The sequence below is a fragment of the Orycteropus afer genome, unplaced genomic scaffold (assembly GCF_000298275.1).
Source record: "Orycteropus afer afer isolate SDZICR_OR568_19922 unplaced genomic scaffold, OryAfe1.0 scaffold00037, whole genome shotgun sequence".
Lineage (NCBI taxonomy): Eukaryota > Metazoa > Chordata > Mammalia > Tubulidentata > Orycteropodidae > Orycteropus > Orycteropus afer.
In genome coordinates this window covers 4963589-4983400 of record NW_006921624.1, presented here as the reverse complement: position 1 = coordinate 4983400, position 19812 = coordinate 4963589, and the positions used below count along the sequence as shown (strand labels likewise).

The following is a 19812-nucleotide window of genomic DNA, read 5'->3' as shown; positions in this document are numbered from 1 at the left end:
CACAGCAGAACGGAGCAGGGAGTTAGTTTTAGACAGTTAACTTTGAGGTGTCTATTAGACATCCTGGTGGAGATGTCAAGTAGACAGCTGACTATGATCTGGAGAGAGGGCTGGGTTGTAGGTATAAATTTAGAAGTCACTTAAGCATACGCTAAAGCCATGGGCGAGTGAAGAGACAGAGAAAAGAAAGGGGCTGATTACACAGCTCTGCCACATTTCAACACTTGACATTTGACAGAGGCAGAGAACCCAGCCAAGGAGGCTGAGATGCAGACGCCAGGCATACAGAAGAAAAACCAGAAAAGGGGCCTGCACAGAAGACAAGACAAAGAGAGGAGGAGAGGGTGCTAGAAGGCCGAGACACTGACCACCGGGTTTGGCAACCTGGGAATTATCCCTGACCTTGTTAAGTAGAGTGAAGACGGTGAACCCACTGCCATTGAGTCAATTCTGACTCATAACAACCCTATAGGACAAAGCAGAACTGTCCCGCAGCATTTCCAAGGCTGTAAATCTTTACAGAAGGAAAGATGAGACTGCCTCATCTTTCTCCTGTAGAACAGCAGTTAGTGGGTTTGAACCACCGACCTTTCAGTTAGTAGCTGAATGCCTTAACCACTGCACCATCAGAGCTCCTTGAATATGAGGCACCTGGAATCAGATAAGAAAGATTTCTTTCATGAAATCTTGTCTTGCATGAGAATAAGGAAATGGGCAACTAGCTGGAGAAAACGTGAGATTGGGGGAGGAAATGAACACTTTTCCTAAGTAGTTCACATTAAGACATGTCTTAGGTTCATGGAAATGACTCAGTGACAGGAAGAATGATGCAGAAAGGGGGCTGTGGGATGATATGAACTATAGCATGGAGGAGGGCTGGCCTTGGACAAGAGCAGGGACACTTCCTTCAATTCAACAGCAGAAAACACAGAGTTTGTGGGTTACAGAGAATAAACTGGTAGCACTTGTGGGAAAGACAAAGTGTTTGAATGTGATTGCATATGTTTTCTCAGTGATGTACACAGCAAGGTCAGCAGCTGGGGAAGGGCGGGTGTAGGGAAAAGAGGGAAGTGGGGACAAAGTCACCCTGGGCAATTCTGAGTGCTCGTTTTGAACACGACCTGTGGAAGCCCACAACATGAGTATTGACCTGAAATGAGAGCACGAGGGGCCCGTTCTAAGAACCGAAAGACCAGGGCGGGGGGGGCCTGCAAAACACAGAAAGCAAGGCAAGAATGGTGTGACGAGAGCTGAGGAGACCGCTACCAGCTCACACAGGGCATGGTCAGGTCCTGAGACTTAGGCAAGTCCAGGGCATGTGAGGAGTCTCAGGTCGACAGATGACGTTCTCAAGTAATTACTCTGAAGCGATGTGAAAAATAGGTTGAAAGGGGCAAGGGCAGCTGCAGGGGACTGGACAAGAAGCCCAAGTGGCAACCCTGGAGAAAGCTAGCCCTGGGGACAAGGCACCAGTGACAGAGAAAAGAGCACAGATTCAGAGCTATGTAGGACGTAGAGTGGTGAGGACTTAGAGGCACCCTGCATTTGGGAGGTGAAGGGAGGATCGAGGAGGACCCTGAGTTTCTGGAGGGAAGTTCTACAGGCCTAGTTCCTGTATAATGCGGAAGCTACCTGAAAGCACTTGCAGTCTCCTCCTCTCCTAAACACGCTGAGTCTCTTGGTCTCTCTCTCTCGGGATCCCTGCTGCCTGGTGGACGCTCACTTACCCTCATTCTCAAAAAGCGCTCTGACCATGGTGATTTCCTAGGAATCGTCCTTTCTAATTCTAGTGGAGCTCACGATTGTATATTAGTCTTTTCTTTTCTTTTTTTAATTTTTGAACAATTACATAGCTCCCAAGCCTCCCCTTGTGTTGTTACAATTTTTTTTCAGCTATCAAATTTCACACCTAATTTTAGCTGCAAAGACCAAAAAAATTAGGTGGGAAAATCCTAAACCATGAGCTTCAGTCAGTAGGAGCCCGATGCTTTGGAAGTATGCAGAGCGGGGGGGAATGACGGTCATGGTGAATGGCACAGAAGAGCAGGTGACGTGTCCAACCCATTCTCTACATGCCAGGCTAGGTCCTGCTCTGACCCTTTCATCCCAAGGTCAGAGCTGCTCTGCTTGGTCAAGGGCAAGACAACTAGTTAGGCTAAGGTGCCTCATTCCATCTACAAGCCCCTTAGGTCACAGAGCAGATGGCCAGAAGGCAGGAGGATCTCAAAGGCTGAGGGAAGATCAAAGGCCAGGCTGACTCTTACAACCCAGCTCTACCAGAGCTCTTCACTGGGGTTACCAGAAACTGGCTCAGTGATGAATACAGAGACACAATTCACCAGCTAGCTGCTGTCCCTTTCATATAGCTCAAATCTTACCTGGGGTTAATGAAAAGGGGTTGTGGTAATGAGCAGGTCAGGATTTAAGCAGTATTATCACCAAAACTCCATCTAACACCAACCTGGGTCTCTATCAGACAGTGTTTCACTGCTATTCATAAGGTTTTCAGTGGTCGATTTTTTCAGTATAAAGAAGTCCTTCTTCCCAGTCTGTCTCACTCTGGCAGTTCCACTGAAACCTGTCCACCATGGGTGACCCTGCTGGTACGTGAAATACCACTGGCATAGCCTCCAGCCTCACAGCAACACGCCAGCCACCACAGTACAACAAACACAGAGAAGTGATCTCTATATCCATTATTTCACTTAATCCTCACAGGATCTCTATGGGGTGGTTAAGTATAAGCACCCCAAGTTTGTAGATCAAAAACCAAGATGACACAGTTGGCCTGGAACCTTGGTCTTTCTGACTTTAAAACCCTCCTTTTTTTCGGTGCACTCAAAACACCTACCCCTGGGAGGGAATTCCTAGGTGGAAGATTGGTCCTTCCCTGCCTAGTCAGAAACCTGGTTAGCCCAAGGAGAAACATTTAATAAAAAAAAAAAAAAAAACTTCCCTGGAAAATTCTCTAATGGCTCTACCACTTGCTAATTTAGGGACTGTCACCTCCCCAAATGTCAGCTCTCATGTGTGTAAAAAGGAGACCACCAGCAGCAGCACGCAAAGCTGGCAAGAGGGTGAAATGAGACAGGGCACGTGAAGGGTCTGGGGCAGGGCACAAAGCGCGTGCTGCAGGGGTGCAGGCCCCAGCTAGGCCTTCAGCAGGCCCAGTTAGGGAGACTTTCATGACTCCACTCTCCTGGGGGGCTTAGTGGTACACAGTGAATAAAAGGTGTGCAGAGACCAAGATTAGGGCACTCAATTTGGGCTGGCACTAGGAAGCCTTTTCTAACAATGGAACCAGCCAGAAGTCTACGCAACAGGCACCTACAAAGGGTGCTGGGAGGGAACAAGTAACTGAACAGCAAATGTCAAAGCTGGCCCACAAAGTGTTGGCTCACACAGTGCTTTCTTAAGAAATGTAATTAGGTGTAAATTTTTAAACAAGAGCTTTAGAAGAGACATTTTGAGTTTCCACTGATAGTCTGAGGGATCGGAGCCCATGTACTTGCACGACAACACTCAGCTGGAGCTAAAAAGCTCCTGCTTGCTTGAGGGGGGCACGCCTACCTGAACGCATCACTCTCCCATCAAAGCCCAGCGCACTTCTTCCTGGCTCACTTCATCCACGTACATTCCTGCATGGTCCCCAGAGATGGTTGCATTTTTAAACTCTGATGTGTAAGATGGAACCCTGACGTTCAGGGAATCCTCCATATTTCTCAAGCCTCAACTATGGTCACCTGACACCCTATTATGACAAACCAGAATAACCACTGGGCATGTCCCCCAAGATGGAGTAGCCAGGCCCAGGAGTAAGTGATTCAACTTACCCATCTACTAGAATGGAATAAGGCATATTCACCCAATGAGTCAGCTTGCCCTTGACCAACCAGAGTCCCTAAGAGGACTCAAGCCACAACAGTGTTAGAAAGATGTCAGGGATTGGAGAGGAGTTAGCCTCACTGAGCTCACAAGCAGAGTGCGTCAATCCTTTTCTTAGCTGGAGAAAGGTCGATTAGGCTTAGCTCACTAATGAAACAAGAAATACTAGGGTGCCTGGCCTTTGCCAAGAGTCGCCAGCAGGAGTTACCAGCTCCATTTCTCCATCTATACTGGAAGAGAACTGAAAACCTCTACTGAACACACACTATGTACCAGCTGCTTTTATATACATATTTTCCCCCTTTATCCTCACAGCAACCAAGAAATGGTCAGGGAAACTGAGACACTGAGAGATGGGTATAAATGACTTTGTGACTCCAAAGCCTGTCTGATGGGCTAGAAAAAATATGAAAGGGTGGGAAAATGGCCCCCAAATGATTAAAAAAAGTACAAATACGCTGAGTGTTTCTCCCTTTTTTGTTTTAAGGAAAACAACCTGTATTATTTCCTCAGACAGGAATGATTCCTGGCAGATATGATGAGAAAAGAATTTCACTTCAAGCTCAACGTAAAACAGCAGAAACAGAACGACAACGGTGTTTTTTAAGCTGCTGCAGAAACTGGAAGAGACTCCAGTAGGGCTGACTCCTCTCTCTGACAGTCAGACAGCCCTTCCAGAGCCCCCAGGAATAATGTTCAAGGAAAGTGTTCTTTCGAATCATCTCTATAGAATGGGCTTGCATGAGGTTTTGCTCAAGTTCCCTCACAGCCACTAGCATGCAACCTAATTACTTAACTGCATGATTGGCAAGATTGCTTCCAAGCCGTTTTAGGAGCTCTCTCAGGTAAATTACACAGCACCACCATCTAAATCAATTTAACAACATGTGTTTGTCCTCCTCTCAAACTAAGAAGATAAAGTAATGCCCCATGTGTACCTGGATTCTAGTAACAATGCAGCCTTCTCATTAAAGAACGGGGCCAGCAGGTTCATGAGCTCTCCTTCTTCTAGACTTTGGTCTCCAGGGCAGCCAGGTTTGCAGACTTCATCGCAGTCTAAAACATCAGGATCCGTGTGCCAAAAGTACCCATTTTTGCAACCTCCTTTGGAACAGTCCTCTACCCTCTGTAAATAAAAGTATTTGGTCAAACAATGGAATAAGAGGAGGCTAAGCGGGTACATGGAGGGAACAGACAGGAAGGAGGTGAAGACTGAAGGACCAGGTGTGAGGAAATGAGAGACACGGAACCAGAGAGAAGAAAGAAGGGAGCAGAGAGAGGGACACAGGAACGCAGGGAGACGTTCTAGAAGGAACACAGAGATGTTTCTATCCCTTCATCTGTGAAATGGGGATAGGAATGCCCTCCTCCCAAGCTGGTTGCGGGAGTGAAAGGAGAAGGGTGACTCATGGTAAGTGCCTAGCACAGTGCCCTGCCCGCTACAGGCTCACACTGGATGCACATTTCCCACGCCATGATTCCTTGTAAATTCTTCCCAAGAAGCATATGTAAAATGCCATTAATAATAATGCTCTATTTAGACATTTATTACATACTCCTTGCAGTGTATCCTCCTCCTTATATATCAGAAAGCAGGCTTATTCTTTACAGACACATACTAATTAACATGACTTTGATTGGTTTCATTAGAAAGGTGGAGAGTTCCTAATTCCCAGGGAGATGTTATTTATGAATCCACCTTCTTGGGTCACAGAGGGTCCCACAGGAGTGGCACCAAGGGTGCATCTAGTTAAAGCCTGTGCTGGGCATGTCTCGAGGTGCTGCAATTAACATCCTTTCTCCCCTTCCCAAGGCTGTAAATTCCCTCCAGCAGTCTATAAATAACTTCTCTTGACTTCATTACTGTTGGTGATATACACCAACAGGGCTCTCTCAACATTTGTAAAATGATTAAGATTTTTAAATGTAAGACAAGACCCACACAAATGAGTTGTTATTTATAGGGTCTTGTTTGCCACCAATAGAGTTCTTAAATCCATCAAATAAGAAAAGAGGCAAAGTCCACAGCACAGTAATAAATATAGTAACTGAAGGAAGGTTGGGCAATCCTACTTCCGTAGTGATACTGCCTCAGAAACCCAAGGAAGGGTCATTATGAGTCGGGGCAGACTCTACGGCAAACAACAACAACATCATTTACTAAGCACTTATTACATGCCTTTCTATTTAAATAGCTCAACAATCCAAACAAGGAAGCATTATTTTCCTCATTGATGGTGAAAACTCAGGCTTGGAGTTCAAGATAGCAGTTCAAGGCCAAGGCTCAAACTTGTTGTTGTTGTTGTTATGTGCTGTCGAGTCGGCCCCGACTCATAGCGACCCCTCCTTGGGTTTCCGAGGCAGTATCACTACGGAAGTAGGAATGCCCAACCTTCCTTCCGAGGAGTGGCTGGTGGGTTTGAACCGCCAGCCTTCTGGTTAGCAGTCAAGTGCTTTAGCCACTATGCTACCAGAGCTCAAACTTAGGTCTATCTAACTCCAAAGCCCCTATTTAAGTGCTTTGATCTCCAACACTATCTACATTTTAATGGCCTCCTCCTATTCACTTGAATACCTTGAAAGCCACAAAGACCAAATCTATTGCTTATCTCCCACCAGATCCCAGTCCTTGGGGTTCATTCAACCTGGGGAAATGTTTGCTCCAAATGATCAGAATCAATGCAACTAGAGGAGGGTTCCACGTGGATAGGAGTCAAATTCTCAGAGTGCCCAGATGTCACTGAGCTGGGTTCCAGATCAGAAGATTACAAAGGGCCTTTTATACCACAATCAAAATGATCCAGGAGTTCACAACAGTCCAGAGACCGGGTTCTTGTCCCAGCTCTGCCCCTGACTGGCTGCGTTCTGAGTACACCACCCTCCCTCACAGGCCTTGGCTTCCAATGCATAAAATGACTGGGTTGTGTTAATCTCCAACAATCTGTCCAGGTCTGCCCTTATTCTCCCGTCAGGACACTTTTCTTCACAGCATGGGTCACAATTTGCAGCTCTATGTTTGCTCCCAGCTTTTACCACTGGCTTTCTCACCAAGTTTGTAAGTTTCAGGAAGATGGAACCTAGTCATTTTGCTCTTTACTAGCACACAGCAGGCGCTCAATACAGAAGAATGAACACATAACCCATCGGATTCATTCAAGGGTGGGGGAAAGCATGGGCTTGGGGTGGCTGGAATGAGGAATTACCCACCACGTTCCTACCTCATTACTCTGCTCCAAACGCCGATCACGAGGGAAATTATTCTTGTCGTCCTCTCCGATTCTGATGATGTCCTCGTCTTCCTTGCTAGCCAGAAGCTACGTGGAGCATGGAATGGTGTGAAAATGCAACCCAAAAGAGCGTGCAGCATGTGCAGCATGAATAAGTCAGTGGTGTCTTGTTTTTTTCAATTTTTTTTTAATGCAAAACACAAAAAAAATAAGCAGGGGGGGGGGAGCCAAAGCCATGAAACAAAAATTAACTAAAGTTAGAGGTATTAATTCAGGCAAATCACACAGAGCTGCCTTGGCTCAAGTGCAATTTAAGGGCAAATTCCTCAAGAAATAGCCAAAGCCATTTTGCCCCTGCCCCGGCACAGCCTTCCCTGACAGTTTTAAATTGAATATGCTGACTGCCATTCCCACCTTTGCTAAATTCACTTTCAGATTACACAAAAACGACAAGATTTTTGAAAATAGCTATTGATGGAATTGAAAATATCAAATAGCAAGAAAACAGTAAATGAAATTTATGGTATGCCCAATTTATGCATCACTTCTACTTAGCACAACACATAAACCTCTTTGCTGTCAGACATCTGAGACGGACAGTCCCAACAACACTGTCATTTTGTTGACAAAAAATCCTCATCACTAATGAGTAGATTATCAAGCTTGCCTGATGACAGCTTTCTGCTTTCAGAAATGAAGGACAGTGAGTTATAAAGACTGCGTAAATTCCTAACGCTTTAAGGAAACGTAAATCCCAAAGCTTCTGGACTCTGCACTCTACCAAAAGGACAGGACAAAGTTCTTAAGAAAACAAGCTCTCAGCACTCTGGGACAGTGAAATTCCTAGTCAGGGGCCGCCTGGACTGACCAAGCAAGAAAAAAACAAGAGGAAAGGCAGCAGTGCTCAGGTTAGAAAACCTGAGTCAGTCAAACCTCATCTGATCAAGGAGGTGCCCCAATGGTGATCAAATCACCAACAGCGCTGGGTCACTTGCTAGGCATGTTTTGGAAGAAAAATTCAAAACAATAAAACAAAGCAAGCTGACTTTGGAAAGTCATTTTTACAGAAACATCCCAGAGTCAGAATACATTCAACCTAACTGTGTCTGCAATCCAGATCACAACTGAGGATCAAAAACCAGATCTTACTATACTAACATTCAAGCATTAAACAATAACTTAACCTTGAACGTTGATGTAGCTGGAATGTGCCATTGATGACCCCCCATATCACAGAACAAAATGTCACCAGCACTGCGCCACCTTCACAAGAGTTGGTATGTTCTAAACCATGGCTGTGGTCTTTGTGTATTCCGAGTGCTGTCCAACCCACGGGGCTCAGCTTCTAGCCCTGAACTGACTGGGATCCACTGGGTTTTCACTGGCTATTTTCAGAGTAGATCACCAGGCCTTTCTTCCTGGTCTGTCTTCATCTGGAAGCACCACTGAAATCTGACACCATCGGTGGCCCTGCTCGTACAGGTAGTCCCGACTTAGAGTGTATTTGAGTTACAATGAACCACACTTACAACCGTCTCTTGTGGGGTTTTCTTGTATATCTTACTGTTAGTACATGTACTGCATATAAGGTTGCAGTACATCATTTGCTGATGTTATCGTTCTCTGATGTTCACTCTCAGATGTTCAATGTTCTGATTTATTATTCAAAACGCTGCTGTATAGCAGGCTATGAAAACTTTAAAAATGAAAGTGGTATTCGACTTTTGTCAGAACCAACTTACAACAGAAGCTGGTCCTAAGTCAGAGACCACCTGTATCTGAAATGCCAGTGGTACAGACTCAACCATCACAGCAACACACAACCACCACAGGACGGCAGATGAGCAAACAGACTAGGAATGGGCAAATCTATTTACTAAGGCACTGAGTTCACAAATACGGGAGGAACCCTATCCTTCTACTGCCTTCAGGAAGTATTATAACTTCCTCCAGTGATGTAGCTCAAGGAGGACTATCAAACATGGGTGAGAGTATGAAATATTAAGGCATTTTGGAAAACATACTAGTGATTTCTTTTAAAATTACCCTATGAACCCAGAAATTCCATTCCTAGGTATTTACCAAGAGCAATAAAAACAGATCTCCACAGGAAGACTTGTACATGAATACTGGTATCAGCTTTAACATAATATCCCAAAACTGGAAACAATTCAAATGCGCATCAACAGAAGAACGGATACACAAATTGTGGTATCCTCATACAAGAGAATACTTCTTAGCAGTAAAAAGGAACAAACCGCTGATTCACACAACATGAATGAATCTCAAAATCTTTCAGCTGAATGAAAAGAGCTTTATACAAAGCATACAGACTATGACTCCATTGACATGAAGCTGTGGTACTGAAGTCTAATCTGTGGTGAGGCAAAATCACAACAGTGGCCTTGGGGTGGGGAGGAGACTATGAAGGGGCACATGAGACCTCGCAAGTGTTTGGGTTGCACAGGTATAAAGATCTGTGTACACTTAAGATTTCTGTATCCCCTTGCATATAAATTTAACTGAAGAGAAAATAACCATGAATGAATAAACATTAAACTCTAGTTAATGATATGCATGCAGAAATATTTAGAGGTAAGTGTACTTGTACCTGTAATTTACATTAAAAATTATCAAAAAATAAGGTAGAGTAATGATGGACAGGTAAGAAATGTAACTGTAAAATATAGGGGATGGGTATATGGATGTTCACTTACAATTCTTATCACTTTACTGTCTGGATTTTTTCATGATAAAATGTTGGGGGAAAGTCCCTCTCTTCTTTCAGAGATAAAACATCAACAACAAAGCCTCCCTCCGATTTCCGGCAAGCTCTGGCCAGTGAACACCCTCTGCCTCCTCCAAGCTCTTCCAGAGACTTGTGTCTCACCATCTGCACTGCGGCTCTGCTGCCACCACTCTCCACAAAGTACTGGTGCAAGTTGCCCAGAGACTTTCTCAAACAGGAATAGAACCCACGAGGGATTAGGGCAGAGGCAGACAGAAGCTCCTCCCTCAACACCTGGGGATCTGAGCAAACTATTAGCAACACAAGTCATTCCAATCTTATTGAAACAGCAAAAGCATCTGAGTTACTCCGCATTTCCAGAACCACCACCACACTGTTACTGGATACACTGAAAAAATAATTAACTTTCCATTTCTCTTTACCCTTACTGACTTGGTCAAAATTAAATTATATTCTCTGTTCCCGAAACGGCCAAGAAATTAAATGTGTGGACACAGAGAAACGTCCCTCATGTCAAGATGGTTTACTAATTCTCAAGGGCACGGAACAAGATGTCAGAGAGGACTGTGAGTCACTATCATCAGGCTCTCCTTTCAGCTCTCCCACCGACTAGAGCTGCAGCACACAAACCTCCGAGCACTGGCCCGTGCTGCCTTCATTTCCTCCTTCTCTGTCACTTCTTCCCATTGCAATCCGGCTCCTGTCCTCTCACTCCATGGAAAATGCCCAGGTCATAAACGACACATTGACAGCTCCTCAGCTGTTTTTCTCTTCATTACTGTCTTCTCAGAGCAGGATTTGACATCACATTAAACATCCCCTCCTTGCAATGGCCCTCGTGATGCTGCACTTTCCTGGCCCTCCCCCGGCCTGTCAGCTACACTACCTCGATCTGCTTTGCAGGTTCTCCCTCTCCCTCCAGGAAGGACTTCTCTTGATCCCTAAAGGGAGGGCTGGGCACCTGTCCATGTGCTCCCTCAGAATTCTCATTTGGTCCATCAGAGTACTCACCACACTCTGCTGTGATTGCTTCCTGAGATCACCTACTGGACAATGAGCTCCATAAAGACACAGCCAATGCCCATGTTCAATGAATCAATGGGAGCTGGGACCAAGAGGTTGTCACGATAACCTGTGGCCTTGCAATACAGAGTGTGTTCCTTGGAATCACTGAAAAGCTTGTTAGAAAGGCAGAATAGCAGGCCCCATCCCAGGCCCACTGAAGAAGAATCTGCACTTTAACAAGATCCCCAGGAAATCCACATGCACATTAAACTTTAGAGGTGCTGCCCTGGGCAGGGGGGTGGCCAAAACAATACCAAGCCAAGTCAGTACAGGGCTGTGGTTCTGACTCTGCCACTAACTTACCAAAGAAATAATATAAAAATCTCAATGCTTTCTATTTGCCAGGCACTGTGCCAAGGACATTATAAATCACACAGAGTTTATAACAACTTACAAAGTCAAATTGTTAAAAAGAAAAAAAAAAAGTTTCTCCTTTTAATGAAATTATATCTGCTTCTGACAATCAGATTTTACCCTGTTGTTATTTAACAAGCACCCTCCACTTCTGAGCACCACTTTTGTCCTCTAGAGCCACATACGGTCTATTTCTCGTTCACGGCCAATAGCCCTAAAGATATCTGTGATCATTTAAAATAGGCCTCTTCAACCATGTTTCTTCTCTGTGCCAAAAAAAAAAAAAAAACAAAAAAACTCAGTGTTCTAATCATTCCTAATCATTTCAACATTATTAAATATTAACAGCAATTAACCCCTTTTGAGTACTCGCAATGTGCCACGCACCGTGCCAAGCCCCCAACATGTAACCTATCACTTGAAGGTGGCACTTCCACGTGTCACAGTATTCAGGGTTTGCAGACACCTCAGTACCATGCCTGCACTCTGCTGAAATCACTGATCTAGGCCAATTCTCAACTAAATTATTCTGTAAAATATACAAATTAGCGACCCCTCCATGGGTTGCTGAGGCAGTATCACTATGGAAGTAGATTGCCCAACCTTCCTTCCGAGGAGTGGCTGGTGAGTTTGAACCACCAGCCTTCTGGCTAGCAGTCAGATGCCTTAGGTATTATGCTACCAGAGCTCTTACATACAAATTAATAGCTAGTAAATAAAATGTAAGGAAAATAGGGACAACCTCTTAGAGATTTTTTACATGCACATTCAGGTAACAGGATAGCAATTCTTGACTGGTTTTTCCATGATGCTCAGCATGTGGGGAATAAAGGCTGTCGTAGCCAGCTGGCACAGTGCCTAAGGCACTTGACTGCTAACCAGAAGGCTGGAAGTTCAAACCCATCAGCCACTCCTCAGAAGGAAGGTTGGGCAATCTACTCCCATAGTGATACTGCCTTAGAAACCCAAGGACAGGCTGCTACGAGTCTCCGTCGACTTGAAAGCAGTGAGTTTTTTTTTTTTTTTTGTTTTGGTTACCCAGCTGGTAGGGCTTTATACCTAGGAAACCACTTAGAAAAGAAACTGAAAGACTGTATCAAGGGTCTTCAAAATATTTATGTCCTTTTTTAAATTAAAAGTTGTGGGAGGAAGATCTAGAAATAAATTTCAAATCTGTTTTATATCTATATTTATCTCTACCTGTCCTTTTGACCTAATAATTACACTATCTATCAGAGACTACAGAAAAAATCCTGGACCCAGGAAAAGGTCTGTGTCTAAAGATACGCATTATGTTGTTCCAAACAGTGAATCACCAGATCAATCCACATGTCCAACAATAGGAAGGTGGGTTAGTTAAATTTCAGTGTATTCATAAGCTACAATGTGGTGCTAAGGCATAATGGCAACTGGAAAAACGGGAAACAAAACCGTATTACAGGTGTTTGTGTACACATGTTCATATACACTAATATAGAAGGAAATATTCCAAAATGTTAATTAACTAAGCCCATTTTAAAGTGATAGGATTAGGGGTGATTTCCCTATTTTCCAAATGTTAGGTAATGTAGTGAGGTTAATTGAATACTGGAGGCAAAAAAATGAATTTTCCAAATATGAAATACACATGCTGGGGTGCTTTTTCCCTTCTTTCAGCTACAGCTCCTAGAGAGCAGGAGCCGTGCCAGCCCCCATCCTGCAAGTCCTACTGCTGCTTGCATAGGAAAAGGCTGGGGACAACAGAAGCCATTTCTGGTTTGCTCTGCCTTGTTTATAATCAAACTCCCGCACTGAAGACAAACTGTGTGCAGTCCCTGGGAACAGCAGGCTCTCCTCCCTGCTATCCAGCCCTCACCCCTCAACTCCCTGTCCTCTCTCAGCTTACGACTGTGGGTGCATCATCGTTCCCATGCAGATCTTCCCATCCCATTCTGGAGGAAAATGGGAAACTGCTCCAAAGGACAAGGCTATTCACAGGGAACAGGACACTGGAGTGCAAGCTGACAAAGACTCAAACGTGATTGGTTGGTAGTAAGATCTCAGAGTGGGAAGAGGAAAAAGCCTCTGTTCTCCAAAGGACATAATGGGACATTTAACAGATTTCTTTCAAAGGGCAAATGAACAAACAAAACTCCCCATTTAAGACTCAAATGAAGTGGTGAAGAAAGATCTGCTTATTAAAAATGCCACCTTGGAGGAAGCAGAGCAGAAGACTTGTTTTGCTGAAAATGGATTGTAGATATTTTGGCTTCAGAATTATCTGGAGCCCTGGAGGCTAAGATCAATAGTATTTCCTCTCTCAAAGAGAGCAGATGGCAGAACACAGCATAAACGCCTTTGAGTTTTTCCCAATCTGAAGGCAGGAGACAGGTGAAGGAAGGGCTGACAAAGCTTTCCCCAGAAACGATGCGGCAGTAAATGGGAGACCTCCATTTATATGGAGTTCCTGGCTAAACTCAAGACCACCCCAAGCAAGCACACTCCAGGAAGGCTCAAGTGACAACAGGCCTACTGCGCTTCGCAGGGAGAGCAGTTCTCGTCTCCTGAAGCAATACTGGCCAAGCGATTAGGCCAAGCGAGGGGCTAAAGAGAGAAAACTTAAGGTCCTCCTGCTGGGCTACACAGGTCAAGAACGAAAAAATCACAGACAGCACTTCACAAAGATCAGCGCTGACATCCAGAAGCCATCGGGGTGAATAACGCTTCCTTCCATTTTCTTTCCCCAAGGGGGGGAAGGAATGAGATGCCCACCCTCAGTGATTAAACAACTCTAGCGAACCACAAACCCTTTAGTGGCCATCATTAAGAGGCCACAATTTAACTTCCCCTGGTCTTTTCAAACTTTCAAATGCCACCAATAGCAAATGCCCATAGACAGGAAGCTGGACTTTGGGTTGATGGAACACCCACTGGTACTCCCTGTCGTGTTCTCTGTACACGGCAGAATGCAGGAGTCCCTGGGGATGCATGGGAAGGAACTCCACATATGGGGTCAGATGAAGAAGACAACAAGTCATTAGTATGAGAAGGAGACACACAACACTCAGGTCAGAAAGAATGAACACAAAAAGTAACTGAAATGTGCTTAATCTGTTTTTCAATGTTAATAAATTCATTAAGGCTGCATCTACACCACCCACATTATCTGGCTACTTTGGCAACTCTCCAGATCCCTGTGAGACCATACCACTCACCCAGATGCAGCATCTATACCACAGATTGCAGGGCTGGATTGGAGGTTAGAAGCTTCAAAAATATATCGAATGTGTCCATACAGGTGTGATCCCAAAACCTGAGGAAGCCAGAGGACAGACTTCCTGATCTAACAGGACCCTTAAAATCCTATCCACAGCATAGGGGATTTCAAAGAAGAGACCAACCCAGGGCAGACACAGTCTTGAGGAATGCTTTTGGTTGTTATTTTTTATTTTTGTTATTAGCATATAATAAGAATGTTTCTTCTTACCTCCATTTGTTCTACTGTCTCAAGTCTGTCACTTCCTTGGAGGCCCATACAGGAGAGATCAAAAATGGTTTTCTTCAGGTGCTGGTTGTCAGTATACAGTTCCTTCATTAGCTGTATAAGGTCACTGACCTAAAAAAGAAGAGCACAGATGATTGGCTACCCAGTAGTCAAGTGCAGCTTCCAAGGGCCGTTCTCCTAAATGCAGACTGTCCTGCTAAGTATCCTTCAGCATCACAGTTATGAAGCATCAGTTGCCTGATTCTAGCCTTCACCACTCTGGGTACAATGGAAAGAGTACTAGTTTTAACATTTAGCATGCCTGTATTCTAATCCCAGAGCCACCACTTCAAGGTAGAAAGATCCTGACCAAGATGCCTAATCTAAGCCTCAGTTTCTCATCCATAAAATGGGCTACTGTGAGAACTGACTATGAATAACAGCCACAAGGCACTAGAGTCCTTGACACAGTCTAAGTGCTCAATCAATGGCAGCTAGCGGTATCTCTGTTTTCTCTCCCCACACCCCCAAGCAGGTTGTCTCTCCTTCCCTGCCTCCTCCATACTGCATACGTCCATCGGCCTGTTATAGCCACATTGGCACTCCATACACAGTGGCTTGTTTACATGTCTGTGTCTTCTACTAGAATTAAAATATCCCCAGACAGAAATGGAATCAGTCGCACTGCTGTGATAATTTATTGATAAATCACCCAGTCTCCTCTGAGCTCACACTTCCTGTTCTTACCAATGGCTCTCTGAACCATGAAACACTAGAAATCACTCTAGTCAACAGATTGTAAAAACCCTTCTGGTTAAAAAACAAAAGATTTATTGACCAAACCTGGGGTTTTATTCATTCAAAAATCACCTATTAACTCCAACTATATGTTCCAGGTACCTGGAAATCAGAAATAAATATAACACAATCACTAACTTTAAGAGGTTCACAGCCCACTGAGGGGCATAGAAGAGTAACCAGTTACAGATCAGTATGAGAAGCACAGACAGGAGCCTAGGTGGCACAATGGTTAAGTACTCGGCTGCTAACCCAAAGGCTGGTGGTTCAAACCCACCCAGTGGTTCCCTAGGAGAAAGACCTGGTGATCTACTCCCACAAAGATACAGCCTAGAAAGCCTATGGGGCAGTTCTACTCTATCACACGGGGTCAGGGTCGCTATGAGTTGGAATCAACTGGTCGGCATCCACCAACAACACGAGAAGAACAACACTGCCATTAGGTACTAGAAGAGAGGTGAATGGCCTGAGGGGAAGACTAACTTAACATGGAGGGTCAGGGAGTGTCTTCTAGAGAAGAGCAGGTCTGGGCTGGGTCCTCAAGCCTGAGGATGAATATGTGAGAACTGTGGGAGGGCCCTCCAGGAACATAAACAGGAGGAGGAAGGACAACGAAGCAGAGGAAAGGAAAGGGATTTCAGAATCTTATGCTTCTGACCAGGAACCCAAGAGACAACTAATGACCAATGAAGTGCTAAAAGTTAATATGTCAATACCTTTTTCTTAAGTTCTTCTTGAGAAAAATGCTCCACTTGCAGCCGATTGTGGTCTTCAAGGCAGATACTCAAATAAGATGTTTGATCACTATAAAATGAAAATGTTTCTTCTGCTCAAAAAAAAGGGGGGTGGGAAGGGGGAGGTGAGAATTAGAAACAGATCCTTGCAAGGCCAATCCCAGTACAATCCATTTAAAGCAACCTGAATTGGGTTGGGGGAAGAGTTAGAGAGGAGGATAGATACACGCAGGGAGTCTAAAGCACCACCTTTGGAGCAAAAGTAATTTTCCTTCTTTCTCTACAGGCTGATATCTCAATGTATGGCTTCATCTTGGGCTGTAGGCTTTCACTGCGGCCAATTCGGAATTCTAATTTGCATATCAAGTGTTGTGCCTGGAGACCGTTTGGAGTGGCAAGAGCAAATAGTGATTTCAGTTTAAATGAGGGAGTGATTCTGTTTAGGTGAAAACACAGGAAAATTAGATGTGACCCTCAAAGGTAGAACTCGAGGGAAATAAAAGTGCCTGATACATTTTTTTTTACTGGTCCCAGAGCCCACATGGTAGCAAGCATACCAAGTGCAAAAACTGCCTGCTAGATCTAAGAGAAAAGAATCTTTGCTCACCTACCTAAGAGTCTGCTCCTTTGCAGCAAAGCTCACATTCTAATATGCAAGAACGGAACAGAAGAGGGGAGGACATGTACTGAGAAAGGTGTACCCACAAACATGACCTCATTCAACAGGTGTGGGGAAGAAGTGACACACCTGTTATGCCATGCAGTATACAGGAAAGAGCTAGACAGACTTCAAAGGAAAACACTGTAGTCCAGATATGAGCGACTTCCTTTGGGACCCTAGGGAAACCAATCCCCTACTCTCTAAGCCTCGGTTTCCTTCTCTATAGAGGTAATTATACCTCCTCTATGTAACAAAATGATTGTGAGGGTAAGATATGGGTTGTTAAGTGCCTACCACTGTGCCTTGCACACAACAACACATGCTTAAGAAGTATCAAGCTTACCAGTGCTGTTACTAATGTTGATTCTATGTGCCCAGCACCAGGCTAGGAATTTAGAAAGGAATAAGACACTAACCCAGACTTTAAGAGGTTCATGTTCTAGCAAGGGACACAACCAAATATTACTGGGATGAATAGTTGTCTTGTAGCCCTCCTAAAATAAGTTTACTCATGGTCATGACAATGCTGAACACAGTATTTCAATACAAAAGAACAATCTCACTCCTACATGTCTCTGAAGTCCCGGCTCTCTGCAGAGGGTGCTGCAGTAGGCACAGCCCACATGCTTTGGGCAATGAGGACTGTTCACCAGAGAAAGGGGATTTGAGGTTACTAGAGTTAGGAGCATCAAATGATGCAGGAAATAATATAGGAGCAAGAAAGCAATCCTGCAGCAGACCTTCTGCAGAATAAATACAATTTACTGGGCCTTGCTACTATAGTGCAATAGTTAAAAAGCTCACTTGCTAACCGTAAAGGTCAGCAGTTTGGATCTACCAGCTGCTCTGCAGGAGAAAGGGGTGGCAGTCTGGTTCTGTAAAGATTTACAGCCCTGGAAAACCTACGAGGCAGTTCTACTCTCTCCTATGGGGCTGTCAGGAGTAGGAATCGATCTGACAAAAGTGGGTTTGGTTTGGTTTTTTTCGTTTTTACTACGAAGCCCAAAGCCAGATGGATACAGAATAGGAGAGCCAACATTGAAACAGGCACCAGAAAAAGGGTCCCAAGACAATATCTTGCAAGTGCCTCACCTCCTAATGGAGTTTTAAACCAAAACTAAACCAAACTCACCACCATCAAGTTGATTCCCACTGGGTTTCTGGGGCAGTGAATCTTTATGGAAGTAGATTGCCCCATCTTCCTTCTGTGGAACAGATGGTGGATTCGAACCACCAACCTTCTGGTTAGCAGCCAAGTGCCTTAGGCACTGCACCACCAGAGCTCTCAAAGTTCAGCCAAGGCCCTGCCAGTGGCAAACCCAAAGGGAAATACATATGAGACACACACCCTGGCGCCTCCGAATTTCACGGATCTGCTCCGCCAAGGTCTTCTGCAGATTCCGGTAGGAGAGCACATCCTGCTCGAGCTGCTTCCGCAGGGCGAAAATGCTGTTCAACTCAGCCTGCAGGTCGGGGATACTTGGTAAAAACAGACATTGTAAAACAGATTTGTTTGTGCTTTAAGATGCACAGCCCAGCAAGTCTTCCTCTGACTTTTCTTTTCTTTTTTTAAACAAAATACACATTTATTAAAGAAAATTTAAAATATAAACATGACCCCACTACCAACTACCACGTGATAGACTACAATTCTTTCCCAGTTTTTCCCCGTGGCTGCCTGTTTTCACAAGGTTAAAACAGTACTAGGCATACAATATTGATTTTGCACTCCTCATGTAAATATTTCCCCACATGTTGGGAATTCTTTGCGAACATCATTGTTCATGACTATACAACATTAAATCTAGTGAGTGTTCCCTCATTTACTATCACTCCTCTTCCCTAAGTGGACATTCAGGGCATTTCCAAGTTTTTGCTAAAGATGTAACTAGGTGGAAATAATTTAGTTCTCCAGGATATCTGTTTGAAATAATGCCTTCAGAGGGCTTAAGCATAGAAAAGCAGGGGGCTCTCTGGGGCCTGGTGTTGCCAGGAACCCAGACTTCAGAAAGGAGGGAGATAGGGAGGCCTTTTGAGCCATTACTCATAAAAGAGGTAGTACTGGGGGTGAGGGTGAAGAGCAGAAAGGAAGAGAAAGAAGAAGGAGTCAACAACAGGAGGGAAAGAAGGGCCATTCTAGGGCCCACAGAACTCTGCATCGATGGGTTAGCCACTCACAGAGGCAAAGCATGAATGGATTTGTACTGTGGGATAGTGGTATTCAAAGTGGTATCCTGCTTCACACTGGGCTCACCGTGATACAGGGCTGAGCTGTACAGATAGCTTGCCTGGAACCAGAAGGCCAGGACTCAGAGGAGGCCATGAAAATGCACACTCCCAGAATCTGCATTAATCTTGAGGAACATTGTCCAAGGGAACTTTCTCAGGTGATGTCAGTGTTCTGTATCTGTGCTAATCTGGGAGGCACCAGCCACGTGTAGCTGTTGAACATCTGACACATGGCTAACACACCAAGGAACCGAATATTGAAGCTGATTACATTTCGACTCCATTCAACTCAATTTTAATAGTGACATGTGGCTAGTGGCTACCCTATCAGGCAAGGCAGATCTATGAGGAGGGCTTGGTCCTCTATTGACATTCAACTGGCAGGGATCTGAACCAATTAAACCCAGTTCTCAGGGGAATAAGGAGACCCCCAGCTGGCATCTGAGTAACATAAATAATGTTTCACTGTACATCTCTGTGCCTGAAGCCTTGTTGACATTCAGGTTATTTTCCTAAAAGGGACTCCCAGCAGTGTAATTACTGGTCAAAGGGTATAATCATTTTTAAGGCTACTGAAATACACTAGCAGATCTGAAAGCTCCTTTTACAGCCACTGAAAAGCCTGTCACCCTCTGTCCAGTGCCTAC

At 44.5% G+C, this 19812-nt stretch overlaps 1 protein-coding gene across 1 annotated transcript in view; it reads right to left on the bottom strand.

Moving 5' to 3' along the window:
* Positions 1 to 19812, bottom strand: part of CDK5RAP2 (CDK5 regulatory subunit associated protein 2) — a 233458-nt gene that overhangs the window by 86670 nt on the left and 126976 nt on the right. The window contains exons 15-19 of the mRNA XM_042780378.1: positions 18285 to 18415; positions 16258 to 16367; positions 14747 to 14875; positions 7104 to 7199; positions 4824 to 5011 (exon numbers count right to left, since the gene is read on the bottom strand). Of these exons, the coding sequence (XP_042636312.1) occupies positions 4824 to 5011; positions 7104 to 7199; positions 14747 to 14875; positions 16258 to 16367; positions 18285 to 18415 (654 nt within the window). The remainder of the gene's footprint in view (positions 1 to 4823; positions 5012 to 7103; positions 7200 to 14746; positions 14876 to 16257; positions 16368 to 18284; positions 18416 to 19812) is intronic.